The sequence below is a fragment of the Protopterus annectens genome, chromosome 3.part0 (genome assembly GCF_019279795.1).
Source record: "Protopterus annectens isolate FY-2018-M chromosome 3.part0, PAN1.0, whole genome shotgun sequence".
Classification (NCBI taxonomy): Eukaryota; Metazoa; Chordata; order Ceratodontiformes; family Protopteridae; genus Protopterus; species Protopterus annectens.
In genome coordinates this window covers 1,240,657,078-1,240,676,376 of record NC_056731.1, presented here as the reverse complement: position 1 = coordinate 1,240,676,376, position 19,299 = coordinate 1,240,657,078, and the positions used below count along the sequence as shown (strand labels likewise).

Here is a 19,299-nt window from a genome sequence, read left to right as displayed (position 1 = left end):
ATGCTGCTCTGCAACGATGCAAGAAGCCTGGAGAGTCAGAGAATACTGGAAAGCCAGCTTCTAGGCTATCACTGCCAACCAGCACAGACAGTAAGACCTTGTACTCACAGTTTGTTGCCAATTCCAAATTCCACATCACTGTGGTGTTGGTCCATAATCACCTAGAGAAAACCTGGAGTCCATAGGTGATGAAAAACCTTCAAGGCACAAAATTACTGCCAACAGCATGATACGGATATACTTCCCTGCATCCTTCGGACCTCAAGTGGCTTGCACTTGCTTCTCTGACATAGCTCCCCACAAGAAGTCAAACAAATCTGTCTAAGACGGCACCAGAAACAGAAGGGAGAACAGAAGTCCTGGATTGACATTCAACTGTTCTCTCCACCACTGCAACTCTCGTCTGATAAAAGAAAGCACCTGCAACTGAGCTTCCAGGGAACAAAGGTGCCAAGGCCAACAACTTTGGACATACCACTGAATTTCTCTCATGGGAAGATAAGCCACTGGTATCATAAGAACCACGGTGGTCAACAGTTCAAGAATCCTCAAGCTGGGGATACATCCTTCTCCAGAAACAGTATCTAGAAAGAATCAGGTCTTCAGGCAAAAAGAGCCATTCTTACAATGGGAGCCATTAAGACACCCTAAAAAGTGGAGTCTTTGTGAGAGGGTCAGGCATAACTTCAGAAGTATCAAGTTGAACACTAGAAGAGGCAGTAAGGCAGAAACCTTCTCATAGGAATCCAAACACTTGGATGCAGACTGCACAGATCAGCAAGTAGTCCAAGTAAGGAAAAACATGGATGCCCATAGTCTCACAGTGGGCAACTACCAGACCAAGGCCTTTTGTAAACCTTTGAAGGACAATGGAGAGCCCAATGGATAATACAGAAAACTGAAAGCACAACACAGAGACAACAAATCTGAGATGCCTCCAATAACACTGAGCAACAGGGATATGATGTTAGGTGTTCTTCAAGTCTAGGTTCACCATGAAGCACTTTTTTTTCTTCTTTTTTTTTTTTTTTTGTGTGATTAGGAACAGCCTTAGTAAGCAAAGAACTACAGGCTTTCTTAAACATCCCCCAATGCTGGGATCACTGGAGGGATGAACTCAAAGATTAGCAACTCATCCTCCAAATGATTATAGATTCTACCACTCATAAGGGCAGAAGACTGCTTCCTATTAAATGCATCCCTAAATGTACCCAGTATTTTGGAAAAGAAAACATCTGTTCAGGTTCCTGTATCTGCACATCATCAAAGGAAACAGACTGATCCAACTCACAGATTCTGGAGAGCCTGTTAAAAAACAATACTTATAGCTTTAAAATAACTTTCCTAAAGTGGAAAGTAATACGACAGTAACACAAATAAGAAAACAGAAGTTTTCCACCCAAAGGGAACTTATCTACCTGGCAAAGGTACAGCACAAGCAGACCGTCAATCCTCAAAAGCTTCAGAGAAGCATACTCTCTGGCAGCAATAAAGCTCTGGAGGGTATGGTGCCCAAACTTCCGTTAGCTCAGCTCAAGCCGACTGATGGTTTGGGAACACTGAAGGTTCCTGGAAGCTTTGGAATTTGGCAGGATATAACCCATATAGCTAAGGCCACTGGAGCATTGATCAATACGAAGATCACCTATAGTTAGGAGTATTCCATAAACTACCAGCTCTAAAATGGAATAATGAAGACGTCAGTTTTGAATTGATTCTACACAGATGAACTAATAAATTGTTCCCAGTATTTAAACAATGATTTATAAAACTGACTGCCAGTATTGAAGAGAAACATCCTTAGTGCACTTGTACATCAAAATGAAATCAGCCATTAATAGCCTATAAGCTACTGGCTAAAGTGATAAGTTGAAGTCTCTTTACATATGATAAGGATTCACAAACTATGGGTTTGGTAAATGTTCTTTGGACATGCTCAAGCTTAGCCAGCTGTGTGACTCACAACACACAAAAAGAACCACAATATTCCATCATGAGGTGAACACTGGCAGAAAATAACCACCCTGTTCCTAGCTGTAAAAGTCCTAAACACATCCTTTATTATAATCCACAACCATCAAAAGAAAAAGAACTGTACAGCTATTGTTAAATTTCATACCATTTTGCTGTACCCATGTGGTTAACTTATCCCAATAATTTTGCTAATACTGATAATCTACTGCATCAGTTACTGCACCTCCAACTTAAAAAATCATCAGTAAATTTACTTAAATTTAAGTCACTCTTAAGCAATCCAAGACCAAAAACAACCAATGGGGGCCACCACATTTAATGGACACATACTTTGAAAATATATTCTTAACCTACCAATTACATACCTTTACAAAATCTGTACTGCTCAGTATATCTATGAGAACAGAAAGTGGAAATGAATAAAAGGCCTTAGCCAGATCCAAATAAACCACATCTATAGCTAGGCCTTTGTCCAACACATTTTTTTATGTTCATAAAACATCAAATAAAAGACTATCTTCCAGATATTAATCCATACTGAAATAAATCATTAAAGAAACTAAACATGGTGTGAAATAACTTGCTGCCTTCTCAAAACACTTCTCCAAGATGCATGTCAGACAAATTAGTATATGATCACCAACAGCATAACAAAGATAATGTTTATATATTGGAACAGTGGCCCACCCAAATTTTTGGAATGTAACCTTCAAAGTTTTCTAAACAAATAAACCAAAGCAAGGGTACAAACGATCTCTTAACTTCTCAAAAAATAGCTATTCAATCCATCTGGCTCTGCTGTTGTAGTCTTTTTAATGCTGTTGTTGTTGTGTCTTTTGGCTTTTCCCAGTTAGAGGTTGCCACAGCGGAACTCCGGTCTGCTAATGATTGGCAATAGATTTTTACATGCCGAGTTACCGGCCCTGACGCACAACCTTCAACGAAGGTATGCCCATTCACGCACGTATCCACACAGAAGACGCTCTAGCTGAGAATCGAACAGGACAATGTCTTACTGTGAGGCAAAGTCTTGTTAATACAATGTAAAAATGTTCTACCAGTAATGGAAGAAAACTACCCACTAAATTTGGATAAAAAGCAAAGTCTGTATCATTTACAGATCTACCAAAGAAACAACAACAAATCAGCCAAAATGCTTAGGGTCACTTAGACCCAGAACTATCTCTTAACACAGGCTTGCAGAATCATCCAGACCATAATCTCGTAGGTGTTTAAACAAACCAGTTTTATTATCAAATATACTAGCAGCCAACTATTTCATAAGCAATTCTAGGTTTCACTAATCTTATAAAATACTTCTTATAAATCAGACTTATCTCTCACTGTTGGATGGCCCCTTTTCTCTTTTGATTTTCTCTTCTGTCAAGTTTTTTTTTTATTCTACCAAGGAGATATAAAGTAATTCCTTCCTATAAGAATACAAAATGGTCAGCCTATTTGTGACAAAATAACCCAAAACTTTCACAAACAGTTTTACCTTTCATCTTGGAATCTCAATCCCATTGTGAAATTTCAGTTTTTTACCCAGCTCTGTTGTTCATTAACTTTTGGTTAATTAAAATGCATAATTTCAAAATGAGACCGTGTGTGTGTGTGTGTGTGTGTGTGTGTGTGTCTTTCGGCTTTTCCCGGGGTCGCCACAGCGGAACTCCGGTCCACTAATGATTGTTAGTGGATTTTTACGTACCGGGTTACCAGCCCTGACGCACAACCTTCAACGAAGGCACACCCTCTATTCATGTAGACCTCCACACAGAAGACGCTCTAGCTGAGAATCGAACGGGACAACGTCCTGCTATGAGGCGACAACGCTAATACCCCAAATCTGGGGATGCTGCACGATATTTAGATTTTAACTGGTCAGGGAGCTAGACTAAATCTAATTCCTTACTTCCCTTAGTATTCACAGTTGGGATCTGGGAGTATTCCCAACAGGACCTCACACTCAAGATCTTACTTTCCAGTTTACAAGATGATAAAAGTATTTACCAGTCAATAGTAGGCACATTTAAAGGAGAACAATGCGATATTAAATCACATTCCTCAACCTGCTGTGTCTTCATCAGTTTTATTTGATCCTGCAAATTTACACAGTAGCTCTAAACAATTATTTATTCCACTGTTTTTCTCCTCACAAGCTTTTTTCTTCAGTAGTATGTTCGTTTCCATTTCAAACTGAATTAATCCCGCCCTGTAAAACCCTCTAGCTGGCTCTGCATTGCTGACGTCAGGACTACTACACTTCTGTAGTAGTTACTAAAGAGTTCCCTCCCACAAACCGACGACATCACTCCCATATTAGCATGTTCGATAAAAGTAGCCAGTGAACCTCCCAGAAAGTGATGTCAGAGCTGTCTTGTCCAGCCCACTCCATAAACCTAATAAAATGCAGTATCTGCTGTGTGGAACTCCCTTTCTGTAGAAATGAATCCTGCCGGGGACATTCTACTGAATGTATACAAACGTTTGCCTGCCTTCTATCTTTTTGTTGTTAAGGTGAGTTTTAGTCTAGGCAAGAAATATTGTTTTTAATTAGGATGAGTGTTACTGCATTAATAGTTAAGATGTCTTGGGCCCACAAGTTTTTTGCTAGGAGTTTGTGTTTTGTTATTTTCGCCGTGATCCACGTGCTTCACTAGATTGTTGTAGTATTGAAATATATACATTTTACTGCTGCTAGTTTCGTAATTATGGCATATTCATTGTGTACGGCTTTGTTTTCCGATGCTGCTGCCGTTATTGCCTTTTGTAATGTCCGTGGGTGTTAGAAGCAAGCTGCTTTTGGGTTTGTGTTTAGTCCGTGTGCGTATGTCTGTGAGCGAATGCTAAATTTGTAGGAGCGAGTGAGTGTTTGTTTTATAAAACGAAAAAATGCAGTTAAATTATTACTTTTGAGTGTTCCGGCTGATACATATATATATATGTGTGTGTGTGTGTGTGTGTGTGTGTGTGTGTGTGTGTGTGTGAGAGAGAGAATGCTTGGACTTATTGTCTGTGAATGCTGTATTTTTTCTAATTGTAGAGTCCTTTGTGTGGTTGATGCCAATGAATAATGCTGCTTTGTCATTTTGTATGCACTCGGAATGAACTGCGAATGCAAGTGCGACTGAGTGATGAAGTATGCTAGAGTGTGTGCGTAGGATACATGCAAGTATGGCTGGCGATTGTGTGTTTGTATTTATGCTGCCATTTCTTTTGGTATGGATGTGTGTGTCTGAATGTGTTTAATCTTAAGCTAGTCTACGTGTGTATGCGTTGGTGGGGGAAGGGGGCATGGATGGCATGCAATCATTCCCAACATCGTTTTCAAACAATGTTGTTGTTTGCCTCATCAGAGGCACATTCTGTTTCTGATCATGCCTTTGTCTGAGAAAAAGGTTTCAGGGAGGGAGTTCAGATCCTGGTTCACTTGGATCCGACTGCCTCAATAACTTGGGTACTAGACCTGGAATAACACTTTGATCAGGAGCTATTTTTCTCTCATGTGTGCATGTGTGTGTGTGTGTGTGTGTGTGTGTGTGTGTGTGTGTGTGTGTGAACACAAGCAAGGCGCAAGTGTGTGTGAACGCAAGCAAGTGGCAAGTGTGTGTGTGTGAACGCAAGCAAGGGGCAAGTGTGTGTGTGCACACGTGTGTGAACGCAAGCAAAGGGCAAGTGTGTGTGTGTGTGTGAATGCAAGCAAAGGGCAAGTGTGGGTGGGTGTGTGTGCGCGAACGTAAGCAAGGGGCAAGTGTGTGTAAGAACGCAAGCAAGGGGCAAGTGTGTGTGTAAACGCTAGCAAGGGGCAAGTGTGTGTGCGTGTGAATGCTAGCAAGGGGCAACTGTGTGTGTCATGGGTAAAAACATTCTGATGAAGTCTGTAAGCTAATTTGGATGAAAGTGCTTAACTTTCTGTTTGTGTGCTTTTAATAAACACCTAGGTATTATTTGGCCTTTTTTTTCCCCCAGTACTTGGACTGGTCAGTTGCTTCTGCAGTTATCACTTAGTTTATTGTTCACAGGAAACAGCAAAATAGCTTCTGACCAATCAACTTGCATCTTTCAATGGCACTGCATAATATACAACTTTCCGGTAATAGCCATGGTTTTAACTGATACAGCATTACCCTATGCATAATAGAGCAGATGTTTGCTCAAAAGAAGAGCTTGTAATGCTTCAGAGGGATTAGTCTATGTGCTGCTTTCCACGATATGCTGCTAAGGTAATTTATTATGGTTTCTTTTCTGACTTCACTATCATTTCTGATACCTGGCTGCATTCTATAACGTGCTAAAACAGACCAACACCTTCATAGAGGTCATGTTTGCTTCTTTTTGTGCTTGTGCATACCTGGACAAAGTATTAAAGGGAACCTTGAGGCCAATTATGCATTTTCATGTCATTTGGCAGTGCTTTTGTGCACGTTGACAGACTAGTGACAGGATTGTTATGAGAAATGTTTCATTTTGGTGCTTGTGCATACATGGACAAAACCTGACTGAAGGGATCATTGGACAAAGTGTCTTTTAGTTATTTGTTGTGCTTACACAGACAAAGTAAGGAGGGGGTCCTTGGGAGAATTTCGTACTTGGGCATGCTTGGCCAGATTACTCAGAGGGTTATTCGGTCAAATGTTTCATTTCTGGGCCTTGTATATACATGGACAAACTAGACTCAATGGGGTCACTGCAGATGATGCGTCATAGTACTGCTTGTGCTTAGAGACGAACATATTAAAGAGGTCATTGGGAAAATGTTGACTGTCTATGGCTGTGCATACATGTCCAAAGTACATAATGAATCCTTTGGGCAGATACTTCATTCAGATGTAGTTTTGTGCTTACTATGCATTGACAGTAGTACAGAAGGGGTTGTTTTGGAATTTGTCTGATTTTGCAATCATGGAAAATTAATTATGTTAACCTTGCTGAAAATGGTTCATTTTTATGTCATTTGTTAGTGCTTATGCATACACCGGGAGACTAGAAAGGATTGTTAGTGAAACTCTTGCATTTCTTGTGCGTGTGCATACAAGCACAAACCTGACTGAAGGGGTCCTTTTTTTTTGTATTTGTGTAAATGAAAGCAAGGTTGCGTATGTTTGTGTCTGTATACATGTATGCAAGCAAGGTGCATGTGTGTGTGTGTGTGTGTGTGTGTGTGTGTGTGTGTGTGTGTGTGTGTGTGTGTGTGTGTGTGTGTGTGTGCATGCAAGCAAGGTGTGTGCGTGTGTGTGTATGCAAGCAAGGTGTGTGCGTGTATGCAAGCAAGGTGTGTGTGTGTGTGTGTGTGTGTGTGTGTGTGTGTGTGTGTGTATGCAAGCAAGGTGTGTGTGTGTATATGCAAGCAAGGTGTGTGTGTAAGCAAGGTGTGTGTGTGTGTGTGTGTGTGTGTGTGTGTGTGTGCAAGCAAGGTGTGTGCGTGCGTTGTGTGCATGCAAGCAAGGGGCAAGTGTGTGTGTGTGTGTGTGTGTGTGTGCACGTGTATGCAAGCAAGTGTGCGTGTATGCGTATGCAAGTGTGCGTGTATGTATGTGCAAGTTGAGTGTATGCAAGCAAGGGTGCGTGTATGCTGCTTGTACATACATGGAAAGACTACTGAGAGGGTTGTTAGGGGTAATGTCAGTTATGGTGCTTGTGCATACATGGAGAAACCAGACTCAAGGGGTCATTTCAGACCACGATTGATTTTGGTGCTTGTGCATCCGGATTCAAGGGGCCACTGGAGAAAATGTCTTATTGCTTGTGTTTATATACATAAAGTAATGAAGGTGGTGTTTAATTCTGGTGCATGTACATACATGGCCAAAGTACATAATGGATCCTTGGTGGGAAAAAAAAACATTTAGATGTACTTCTGTGCTTACTAGGCTTTTGACACTTTTGAGTACTGAATACGTTCTTGAAAATGTTTTTATTTTTGTTATGCACACATGGGAAAGTTAATTAATGGAACCCTTGGTAGAAATGATTCATTTTTATATCACTCTGTAGTGCTTGTGTATACTTGGGAAGACTACTGTGAGTGTTTAGGGGAAAGGTTTCTTTACTGGTGCTTCTGCATACATGTATGCACCTGACGAAAAGGGTCATTGGAGAAAATGATCTTTACTTGTGCTTCCTTAAAGTAATGAGTGGGTAGTTGTGAATACTGTTAACATTGTTGTCTTGTGCATATATGGACAAAGCTAAGTATGTGATCCTTGGTAGTAGTGGACAATGTTATGTTTCTCCGACTGTGCATACAAGCAGAAGTAAAGGAACCTTGGTGAAAATAATTATGTCATTTGTTAGTGCTTATGCATACATGGACAGACTACAAAGAGGGATGTTAGGGGAAATGTTTCATTTGTGGTGCTTGTGCATACCAGGACAAACAAGACTGAAGGGGTCATTGGAGAAAATGTTTGTTTTTATGTGAATGCAAGCAAGACTTGCGCGTGTGTGTAAAAGCAAGTGGGATGTGACTGTAGATCTTGACCATCAACTGGACAGATTTTCAATGCTGCTGCTTGTGCACACATGGACAAAGTGAACTGAAGGTCATTGCAGAAAAGGTTTGAGATGGGTGCTTGTGCTGACAAAAACAAAGTAATGGAGGTGCCATTGGATAAAGCTGTGTGTGTGTGTGTGTGTGTGTGTGTGTGTGTGTGTGTGTGTGTGTGTGTGTAGGCTAGATGCGTGTGTGTGTGTGTGTGTGTAGGCTAGATGTGTGTCTGTGTGCATGTGTCTCTGCTGGACAGATGTTCAACCTTGGTGCTTGCCCATACATGTAAACACTGGACTGAATGGCTCCTGGCAGAAAATGTTCCATTATGTATATTCTGCATACACAGTGATGAAGGGGTCGCTGTAAAAAAATTAGTAATATTTGTGCAGACATGGCCAAAGTACATTTGAAAAAAATGTTTACTTTTTGTGAATGTGAAAACCCTAGGCATTCTTGGGGGTAATGATTCATTTAGAGGTAATGTTCTGCTTACTATGCATTGACTGGAGTACTGAAGCGGTGTCTTATTTTTGTGACTGTGCATACATGGACCAAGGTAGCTATGGGAAACTTGGAGACATGATTCATTTTGATGTCATTTGGTAGTGCCTGTGCATTCAGACAGACTACTGAGGGTTAGGTAAAGTTTCATTTGTGGTGCATGTGTATATGTGGAGAAACCAGACTGAAGGGAGGTATTTGTAGAAAAGGTTTCCTTTTTGATTCTACTTACACAGACAAAATAAAAAAAGGGGTCATTGGTAAAAATGTTTACTTTTTGTGGTTATGCAAATCTAGCCAAAGCACAGAATGGAACATTGGGGGGAAATCATTTATTTAAATGTAATTTGGTGCTTACTATGGATTGACAAGAGTACTGGAGAGGTTGTTTTTGAATGATTGTACATACATGGAGAATTAAGGGAACCTTGGGTGAAATTTATAGGCATCATATTTGGTAGTGCTTGTGCATACAGGGACAGACTACTCAGAAGGGTTGTTTGGGGAGATGCATCATTTTTTATGCTTGTGCATACCCTGCAAAACTAGACTCAAGGGCTCACTGGTGAAAATGTTTGTTTTTATTTGTGTGAATGCAAGCAAGGGTGTGTGTTGGTGTGTCTTTGACAGGCCATTGTTTAATGTTAACTGTCAGAATGGCCTTTACATGAACCATTAGTGCTGCTGTATTGTAAATCGCAGAATGCCACGTTCCGCTAGCCACCCCTCCCGGATTTTTTGTCATGTACCGGTTCTGTACATTGTCATTTTGCTAGTATTAAGAGAAACCTAATATCACATGTAAGAAAGCCTTTATCAGTACAGTACAGCATGAGAAGTACAGGTGGGACCTTCTGTGGATGGCGGCTCTTCCTAATTCTCTTTGGGCGTTAATTCTCTCTCAGAATCTATCGACTGGCTGTCATGGCATCAGAAGGACAACAGAGGTCAAGACAAGGATATCAATTCGAGCCAACTTATCGTCCTGGAGAGCAAAGGAGGAAACGCCGTTGTGTGAGCGCGAAGAGGACTGTGGAACAGCAAGCGACACAGGTGGATGAAGGCAATCTGTCTGATATATGCGCTGGCGCATATGCGGCCATTGCAGTATAATGATGACTGAACGTGAGTGCCTCTGCTGTGTGTTATCACCACATGCTACTGACAAGTGGAGAGAACTAAACTTGCCACTGTCTAATCAGTGCATCACAACACATCTTGAATTCTCATTGACTTGCCTATTAAGGCACATCCTACAAATGTTGTTTAGATGACAGATAATTCACAGAGGATTCCAAGACACAGAGTAGACAAACAGGTACACAACTATCTAGGTGATTGACATCACTGCTAATGTAAGAGCTAGGGTGACTGGGTAGCCATGCCTGCTACTAATGTGAAAGTATAAGGAATTAGTTAGCTAGTGGACAGCCATGTCTTTATAAGTTAGTGGCCTTTGATTGTGGCAAACAGTTTGGATGTTTAGTAAATAGCAGATGTGTAGTGGCTGGCCAGTCTGGTTTTCCTCGTGTATTTCTGGCATGTAGGGTTGCTCAAGACTGCTGGTATCAAAACGTGAATTGCGCATCTTTAAAGCAGCCTTAGTTGTAATAAGGAATTTTTTTCTGTTTCAGGCGATACCGTCTGCTGGCCTACCGAGCATATGTACTGTGGGTCTGTAACAATCGACTCGGTTTTGGCAATCGCATGGTCCTACCAGCTTGCGTTGTTGCGCGTAATCGTGCGGCCTTTCCCACTGAAGACACATAGGATGAATATGTCAGTTTTCAGCCATTTGAGGGACTCTGGGTGTTTGCAGAGTAACGAGATGTCCTTTGACATTCTGTTTTGCAAACATGGTCTATTCGATATGTCTATCGATTTATAACTAAATGTATTCAGTTTATCTTATAATGTTGTACTCCCCATGTTTGAATTTGTTAATGATGAATCATTTACTCGCTATGCAATGTTTCTGTCCCTGTGTAATTGCTGACCATTTGTACTAGACATAACGTATTGACAGTCATTAACTCAGTTAGTGTAATGTTTGTTTGTAGTGAAGTAAAGTACAGATGTACATGTTAATTTTACGTAAAGCAGAAGGCAATGTCTGTAAGCTTTGGAGTGTAGCCAATCATGGGGTCCAAATTGCACCACACTTCTGTCATATATGAAAGTTGCACATCAAAAAGGGGGAGCACAGTCGCAATAAAAAATCTATTTCTACTCGTAAAGTCTGAAATTTAATGGCCTTGACTGATCCATCAAATTCTGCAGAGGAAAGTCTTTCTTATCGGCGACTACGGTCAATGATCCTTAACTTTCACGCAAGAGTCTACTTCGCTGATCAACAATTCAAAACAGTGTTTCTATTTTTGTGTTATCTCATATTTGATTTTCTTTATGGTTGACTGCAGGAGATGCAGCACAAGGCAATCTTTGTATTTTTTAACTTGGTTTGAACTGCAATGGTGTAACTGACGTTTACATTCCACACACATTGGTTTATTCACCGGAAACAGTGTAGTTTCAGCCTAAATGTTAAAGTTCTCTACATACTTCATGAGGTTGGCATGACTGTACCTGGCAAAAATAGCAGCTCGTATACCATGATAGAATTGAACAACAGTAGGTGAAGTTCACAAATAGAAATGATCGAACCTGAAAGCAAGAGTGCCAATCCAATTTGCATTTCCAGTACAAGAAGAAAAGTACAGTTTTGTACCTACCGTAAATGTAGATGTCCGATAGATATGCAACTGCAGTCCTGACATATGGGTTTGTCCTGCCTCAGGCAGCCCCTCGGTCGGCCGGATTCCAAAGTCTGGGTCCGGCGTCGGCTGATGTCGCCTCCTCCCCGACGTCAGAGCGGCTGGAGTATAAAGACATCCGCCGACGCCATCTTCTTCAGTGTTTCTTGCCCCAGATGCCAGGTGCCCTCCAAGGAAGGCTAATATTTGTGAATGGATAAGCAAAAAATTCCAGACATGCACAACAGTAATAAACAGATACACCATAATAGATAACCCCAGCTGAAAAGGAGAGGGGGAATGGACCCAAGGGAAAAAAGCAGTGGGGTAGGAGGGAGGGAAAACCTGACTGCAGTTGCATATCTATCGGACATCTACATTTATGGTAGGTACAAAACTGTACTATGTCCTTCAAGAATGCAACTGCAGTCCTGACATATGGGTTGAATACCATAGCCAAGCTGGGGGTGGTAGGATCTAAGCTAGAGATGGTGTAGCTAAAAGACCCTGCAGGACTGCAGATGCAAAGCCTGCTCGGGATCTGGAGTATAAAGGCAGGTTGTAGTGTCTGGTAAATGTATGCACGGAGCTCCATGTAGCAGCCTCTAGAATGTCCTTTGTAGCCACTCCTCTTAGAAAGGCTGTGGATGTGGCTATAGCTCTAGTTGAGTGTGGCCTAATATTGGCTGGCACACCCTTTCCATGGAAGGAGTAACAGAATCTGATGCAGTGTCCAATCCATTTTGAAATTGTTTGTTTGGAGACTGCCTTCCCTTGCACTCCGGCAGCATAGGCTACAAATAGTTGGTCAGACTTCCTGGTGGTCTTTGTTCTGTCCAAGTAGTAGCGTAGTTGTCTGTGTATGTCCAAAGTATGTAGTAGCTTTTCCCCTTTATTTTGAGGATTGGGGAAGAAGGTAGGCAGGTGAATTGCTTGATTTAGAGACACCCTGGATATCACTTTTGGCATGAATGAAGGATTGGTCCTTAGAGAAAGTCTGTCCTGATGAAAGATGAGAAAGGGAGGTACTGCCACGAGGGCCTGTATCTCCGAGACCCTTCTTGCTGAGGTAACTGCCAACAGGAAGACTGTTTTCCAGGAGAGAAATTGCACTTCTGAAGATGCTGCTGGTTCAAAAGGAGGGAGAGTTAATTTTTCCGAGACGTAGTTGAGGTCCCATGCAGGAACTGGTGGTTTCCTGGGAGGTTTGATATTCTTTATCCCTCTTAGAAACTGTCTTAGCAAGGGATGCGAAAACACAGGTGGGTCACAGTTGTAATTTGCTGATATTGCTGAAGCATGAATTTTAATGGAAGAATATGAGAGGCCACTACGAAACATTTCTGCCAAGTATTCTAATAACTGAGGTATGCTCATTACTAATGCATCCTGGCCCTTTTTGGTATTCCAGATGATGAATCTCTTCCATTTGGCCGAGTAGGTTTTTCTGATGGAAGGTCTGCATGCTTCCAGCAAGATTTCCTGAACCTTTTCGGAGAGAGGTGCATGGGGCAAAGTCATGGAACCCTCCAAGCTGTCAGTTGTAATGTTTGCAGGTTTTGATGAACAGTCCTGTAATTGTGTTGAGTTAGGAGCAATGGCCATTGGGGCAAGGGCCATGGCTTGGTTTGAGTTATGCTCAGTAGCAAGGGATACCAATGCTGCCTCGGCCAGTCTGGAGCTATCAATATTCCCTTTGGTTGCTCTGCTTTGATCTTCAGTAACACCTTGGTGAGTAGTGGTAGAGGAGGGAATGCATAGATTTTTAGGGCATTCCAGCTGAAAGAGAGAGCATCCGTTCTCCAGGCTAGAGGATGGTGTGTCCTTGAGCAGAACCTGTCCAGGTGGTGATTGTGATGAGAAGCAAAGAGATCTATGTCCGGTCTTCCCCAAGCAGTTATTTGTGAGAAAATGTGTGGATGCAGCATCCACTCGTGTGGATCCATGAAATCTCTGCTCAACCTGTCCGCCAGAACATTGTCCTTGCCCGGAATAAACTGGGATTGTAAATGAATGTTCAGATTCAGGGATTTTTCCCAAAGAGCCATTGTTAGTCTGCAGAGAGGGTACGAGTGAGTGCCTCCTTGTTTGTTTATATACCACATGACCGTGGTGTTGTATGTCCTTATTAGCAGCTGGCCCTGTTGAAGAGATTTTCCAAAGGCTTCTATTGCATGTATCACTACCAACATCTCTTTTTGATTTAAGTGCAGAGGCATTTCCGTGGGAGTCCACTGACCTTGAATGCATCTGTGCTCCATGTGTGCCCCCCATCCATGATCTGAGGCGTCTGTTGTAATGGTTTGACTTGCTTGAGCCTTGTTGAAAGGCATGCCTTGGTTTAAATGGCTTGCTTGAGCCCACCACAGAAATTCCCTTTGCAGGCATGGGATGAGTGGTATTACGTCTTCTAGGTTGTGGCTGTGTTGAGACCATAAGCTTTTTAGGTACCATTGTAGCTTTCTCATGTGTAGTCTTGCCAAAGGGATCAGAAGAATGCAAGATGCCATGAAACCCAGGGCCTGCAGGATCTTCCTTGCGGTCAGCTGGGTAACTTTTGCTAGGCTTTTGAAGTAATCTGGTAAATGCTGTTGTTTCTCCTCTGTGAGGAAAGCCCTTTGTGATTGTGTGTCCAGGTTTGCTCCTAGAAAAGTAATATTTTGGGATGGCAGTAGTCTTGATGTTTGAATGTTGACTGTGCATCCCAAAGCTTGAAGCAACTGAATGACATAGTCCAAGTTCTTTACCAAGGTTTGTTTGCGGTCTGCTTGTATGAGGCAGTCGTCCAGGTAAGGGTACATTTGAATCCCTTGGAGTCTGCAATGTGCAACTACTGATGCCAGGCATTTCGTGAACACTCTGGGCGCAGTAGATAAGCCAAACGGCAATGCTGAGAATTGATAATGCTCTGTTCCTGCAAGAAATCTGAGGTATCTTCTGCAGCTTTGTCTGATTGGGACATGCAGGTATGCCTCCTTGAGGACCAGAGTAACCAGCCAAGACCCCTTGCCCAGCATGGGAAGGAGTTGCTGTAACGTCAGCATTTTGAATTTTGGCACAATAAGAAAAGTGTTTAGAACGGACAAGTCCAGTATAGGTCTCCACTGCTTTTCTTTTCTTGGAACAAGGAACAGCCTTGAGTAGAATCCCTGGCCTTGTTCCAGTGGAGGAACCTTTTCTATAGCTTTTATTTGCAACAGCTTTGAAACTTGTAAAAGAGCCTCTGCCCTTTGATTTTGTGGCAGGTTTGGCATGCCTTGTCTCGTTGGTAAGGTATGGAAGTGGAACCTGTAGCCTCTGTCTATTATGTCCAGAATCCATTTGTCCTTGGTTAAAATGTGCCAGTTCTTTGAGAATAAGGATAATTTTCCGCCTAGAGGTGCTTCTCTTTGAACCTTGGTAGGTGGAGTGAAAGTCAAGTCATTGTGATTGTCCTTGTGGTGCAGGTGAACTCCCTGCGCCACTTCTCTGATTTGGTGGTTGCCATTGGCGGCCCCTGTAGGAGCCTTGGTATTGCCCTCTACCTCGAGCACGCCTGTTTTTTCCCCTTTGTAACTTGTCTGAGTCCGGAAAGGACCAATTCTTTGAAGGCCAATTCCTGCTGAATCTGGGGGGCTGAACCTGGTGGAAATCCTTGACAGTCTGTACTGATTTAGCCTTTTCCTCAATAGACTTCAACACATCCTGTGCATTAGCACCAAAAAGCTTCTGTTTTTCCAGAGGTGCATCAAGGAGCTTAACTTTAACATGGTCTGGCAGAGGTTGTTCTTTCAACCAAGCATGTCTACGAATGACTGCCCCTGTCATGGCTGCCTTACATGAAGCTTCCAATGCATCATAACCACACTGAAGAAAATGACTGCTAACCTGCTGAGTGTTATGAACCAGATCCTGCAATGCCTTTCTATCTATAGGCTCAGGAGAGGCTAACTGTTTCTGCAAATCATCCATTAAGTAATCCTGGTACTGAAACATATGAAAAAGGCAGTTGAGTGACCTCACAGCAAGGGTGGAAGAGGTATAAACTTTTTTGCCCCATCTCTCCAGGGACCTAGCTTCCCTGTCAGCGGGCAGAGGGTTTTTGGCAGAGGAAGAAGCCACTGCCTTGGGGCCCTGTGAAATAGTTTCTAGATCCACAGAGTGGGCCTTAAAAAGATGCTTATGGGTTTCAGGGACCCTGTAATATCGGTCAGGCTTGACAGGAGCAGGAGGGAGAGAATCAGGTGAAGCACTGGAGTCTGAAAATACATCATCAAGGACATCCAGCACTGGAGGGATAGCTAAAGGCCTGTGTTGGGGTAGCTTAAGGAAGGTACGTAGCCTTTTCCTGGAGTCAGAAAATTCCTGACCCTGCCACTGAAAATGTTCTCTCATGGAGTGGAGTACTTCACCAAAAGAAATATCCTCTGGAGGAGAGGCAGAGGGAATTGAATCCTCAGCATCCGAGTCCTCATAGGCCTGGAAGGATTCTTCCTGAGTAAGTGCTCTGAATCCCCAGAGGCTTCATCTGAAGAGATGGCGTCAGTCTGCTCAGTTCTAGGCCTTTTATCTGCAGGCGGCTGAGATCCTCTGTCTGGGTGCGGCTGAGAACCCCTGATAAGAGAGATTAGATCTGCAGCAAGAGTCATGATCTGTCTATCAGAAGAGGGGCCCTGTACAGCAGGTTTAGGATGGGCCTTGGCCTGGCTGGCAGCCTTGGCACGTGCAAAGGCCTTGATGGACATGGATACCGGAGGCCTAGCTGCCCCACGTGCAGGGGTAACCTTGTCCACAGGAATGGTGTCGGGTAAATCTAGAGCTTCGGTTTCTGGTGGGAAATCAACAACCGGCACCGTTGTGGTCTCCGGGACCGAAGAACACGTTAACGCGGTGTCGTCGGCCTGGGGCGGTAGAAGTACCGCTTCCGAAGGGACCGATGCACTCGCGGAGGGCTTAGGGGTGGTATCAGTGGAGGATGCGGGCCGAGGATGTCGGTCCCGGTCCTTGCGTTTTTTGGTAGTTTGTGTTGTCGGTTGTTCCGACGGTATGATATATGCGAAAGATTCGCCAAAAAAGTCTTCGGCAAATTCTGCCCGGCGCCTGAGAGTGCGCTTATTAAAGCAAGCACAGGCAGCACAGGCAGAGACGTCGTGGTCTGGGCCCAGGCAGGGGAGGCAGTAAGAATGGAAATCCTTATGAGGTATTTGTTTACCACAAGACAAACCGTTATTAACTTTTTCAAATTTTTCTGACATCGGCTGAGGCAAGAAAAAATGTTCTAACGGGTACTTAGCTTTTAGATGACTTCGGTAACTGAAACACAGGAGCTGACCGACCGGCACTTGCGAACTGCTTCTGCTTCGGGCACTGCGCGGCAAGAAAGACTGGAGAAGATGGCGTCGGTGGATGCCTTTATACTCCAGCCGCTCTGACGTCGGGGAGGAGGCGACCCAGACTTTGGAATCCGGCCGACCGAGGGGCTGCCTGAGGCAGGACAACCCATATGTCAGGACTGCAGTTGCATTCTTGAAGGACATCTGGATGGTGAAAGTACTGGTTGCATTATGGCTGCCATTTCTGGGTTACTTGGCTTAATGTTTAATAAAGCAGGTTCTTGTACTTTAACTCCTGTTAGATGACGAGGGTAATGAAATCATGCTGCAACGTTCTGCATGGCAAATTGGCAGTGCTGACAGGGCAAAGTGACAGGGGAACCTGTGCATGGAGTCCTTGACATTCCATATCGTGTTGGATGGGGCAATGTAGCTGGTTGACACTCAAAAATCCAACAGTTGAGTCAGTAACATGAGTGAGATTGTAAATGTGCATGATCTGTCCGAGATTCTGTAGCATGAAAAGTTTGTGCTGCTGTAGTAGGTGTTCTTATTGTCACTGTTATGTCACTAACGTACAAAATGTGCCTTGCTGTAGTAGGTGTTCTTATTGTCACTGTTATGTCACTAACGTACAAAATGTGCCTTGTCAGTATGTAAGTGGTAGTTGTAATTTGACACAGTATTTCTTTCCTCTCTCCTTAGGTGACTGCCGCTATGCCTCAGTGTTTTGCTTACAGGTGTCGCATTTGCCGTGATAGTCTGCCATCAGGTGTGTCATTCCATCGGTTTCCACGTAATATTAAAACGTGTAACCAATGAATGATAAATTGTGATACAGACATTGGCAATGTCAGTAAATATGTCAAAGAGGAGGTGAGCCGGGCAAAGCCGCGACATTTCCTGTGCTCAAAACACTTTGAGGATAGCGAGTTTGAACACAATTATATGTATGAACTTCTTCCTGCAGAAATGAAGCCTCGGCGACTAATTAAAGAAGCAGTGCCTACAATTTTCTCATTCGCCACCAAAAATCAAAGGACATCGAGACTACAGCGGCTGCAGCGAAAACAGCAGCGCAATGTAAGTAGATGGTCTGTGCATGGTGTGTTAAGCATGAAAAAATTGGACTATGCAGAGGTCTGTGAGGAATGCACCGCTCATGACTGATGAGATACAGCCTGACATTTGCAGTTTTAAATTGTGGTTCAATTCAGCAAAACACTTATAGACTGCATGCACGGATATAGACATATCTTGACCAAACTATAGGTACGTGACAGACAAGGGAGAGTGGACACAATGCTGATGTAACATTGAGTGACCATAAATAGTATGAATTAGGTGTGCAGACAACTAAGGAAAATGTCATAATAGTTTGACCTTTATTCTACAGCTTATAGAAAAACTTCTGAACACACCACCAGCAACCTTGCCCAAAACTGTCGATGCTGAAGCTTGTGCGCAGCGTAAGGTAAGTCTATGTACTGCAATTCAGTGCACGTTCTCAAGCAGTCAGTACTTCATCTTTAGACATTTGATGTAAATAGTGCATCTGGACTTAACACTGATTTCTGTCTCAGACTTCTAGCCATCAACAGCAAAAGAAGAAAATCACAGCATTCAGTGAAGCAGCAGACTCATTGGCAGAGGGAGCAGAAGCAAGTGTGTTTACAGAACCAAACCGAGATTGTGATGAGGCCGTGGAACATGTCCAGGTAAGCAATGAGCAATTCATGGAAAAAAAATCAGTCCTGTAGAGGGTGTGAGTTTCACAGTGGTGAAGTAACGGATGTCATAAGTGTCAAAAATGTAACGTCATATAGTAAATTATAGATTGAGTAGTGTACAGCCATAAAGTTAACAGCAAAGTTATCAACCTTGTGGTTCGGTAACTGATGTATGTATGGAGTTTATTTTGCAAAATATTAGCCCGTATTGGGTATAGTATTGGAGAATGTCAATTTAAGAATAGACATGCTGTAATTTTTGGGACAGACGTGCTGTACTGCAGATAGTGTTGACTAGGTTATCCTACGTATAACACAACATTACTGGGGGCCAACTGTTCCATCCATAGTTAGGAGATGAATAAAAAAATGATGAGAAGGGGTTTAGTGGGGTCATAATCAATATATTGATTAAGGAGGATACAATGGTGTATGTAAGAACACCGATGCGAACAGTCTGTAAATCTGGTATAAGGAAGTGTGTTGATGGATGATCACTGTACCTTACTGTTTACCATTTGGGGGATAGTCTGGATGGA

General features: G+C 42.8%; 1 protein-coding gene across 1 annotated transcript in view; it reads right to left on the bottom strand.

The window, feature by feature from the left end:
* Nucleotides 1-17,779, bottom strand: part of LOC122797029 (protein cornichon homolog 1-like) — a 564,384-nt gene extending 546,605 nt beyond the window's left edge. The window contains exon 1 of the mRNA XM_044065802.1: nucleotides 17,769-17,779. Coding sequence (XP_043921737.1) covers nucleotides 17,769-17,779 — 11 coding nt within the window. The remainder of the gene's footprint in view (nucleotides 1-17,768) is intronic.
* Between the last annotated feature and the right edge of the window lie 1,520 nt (nucleotides 17,780-19,299).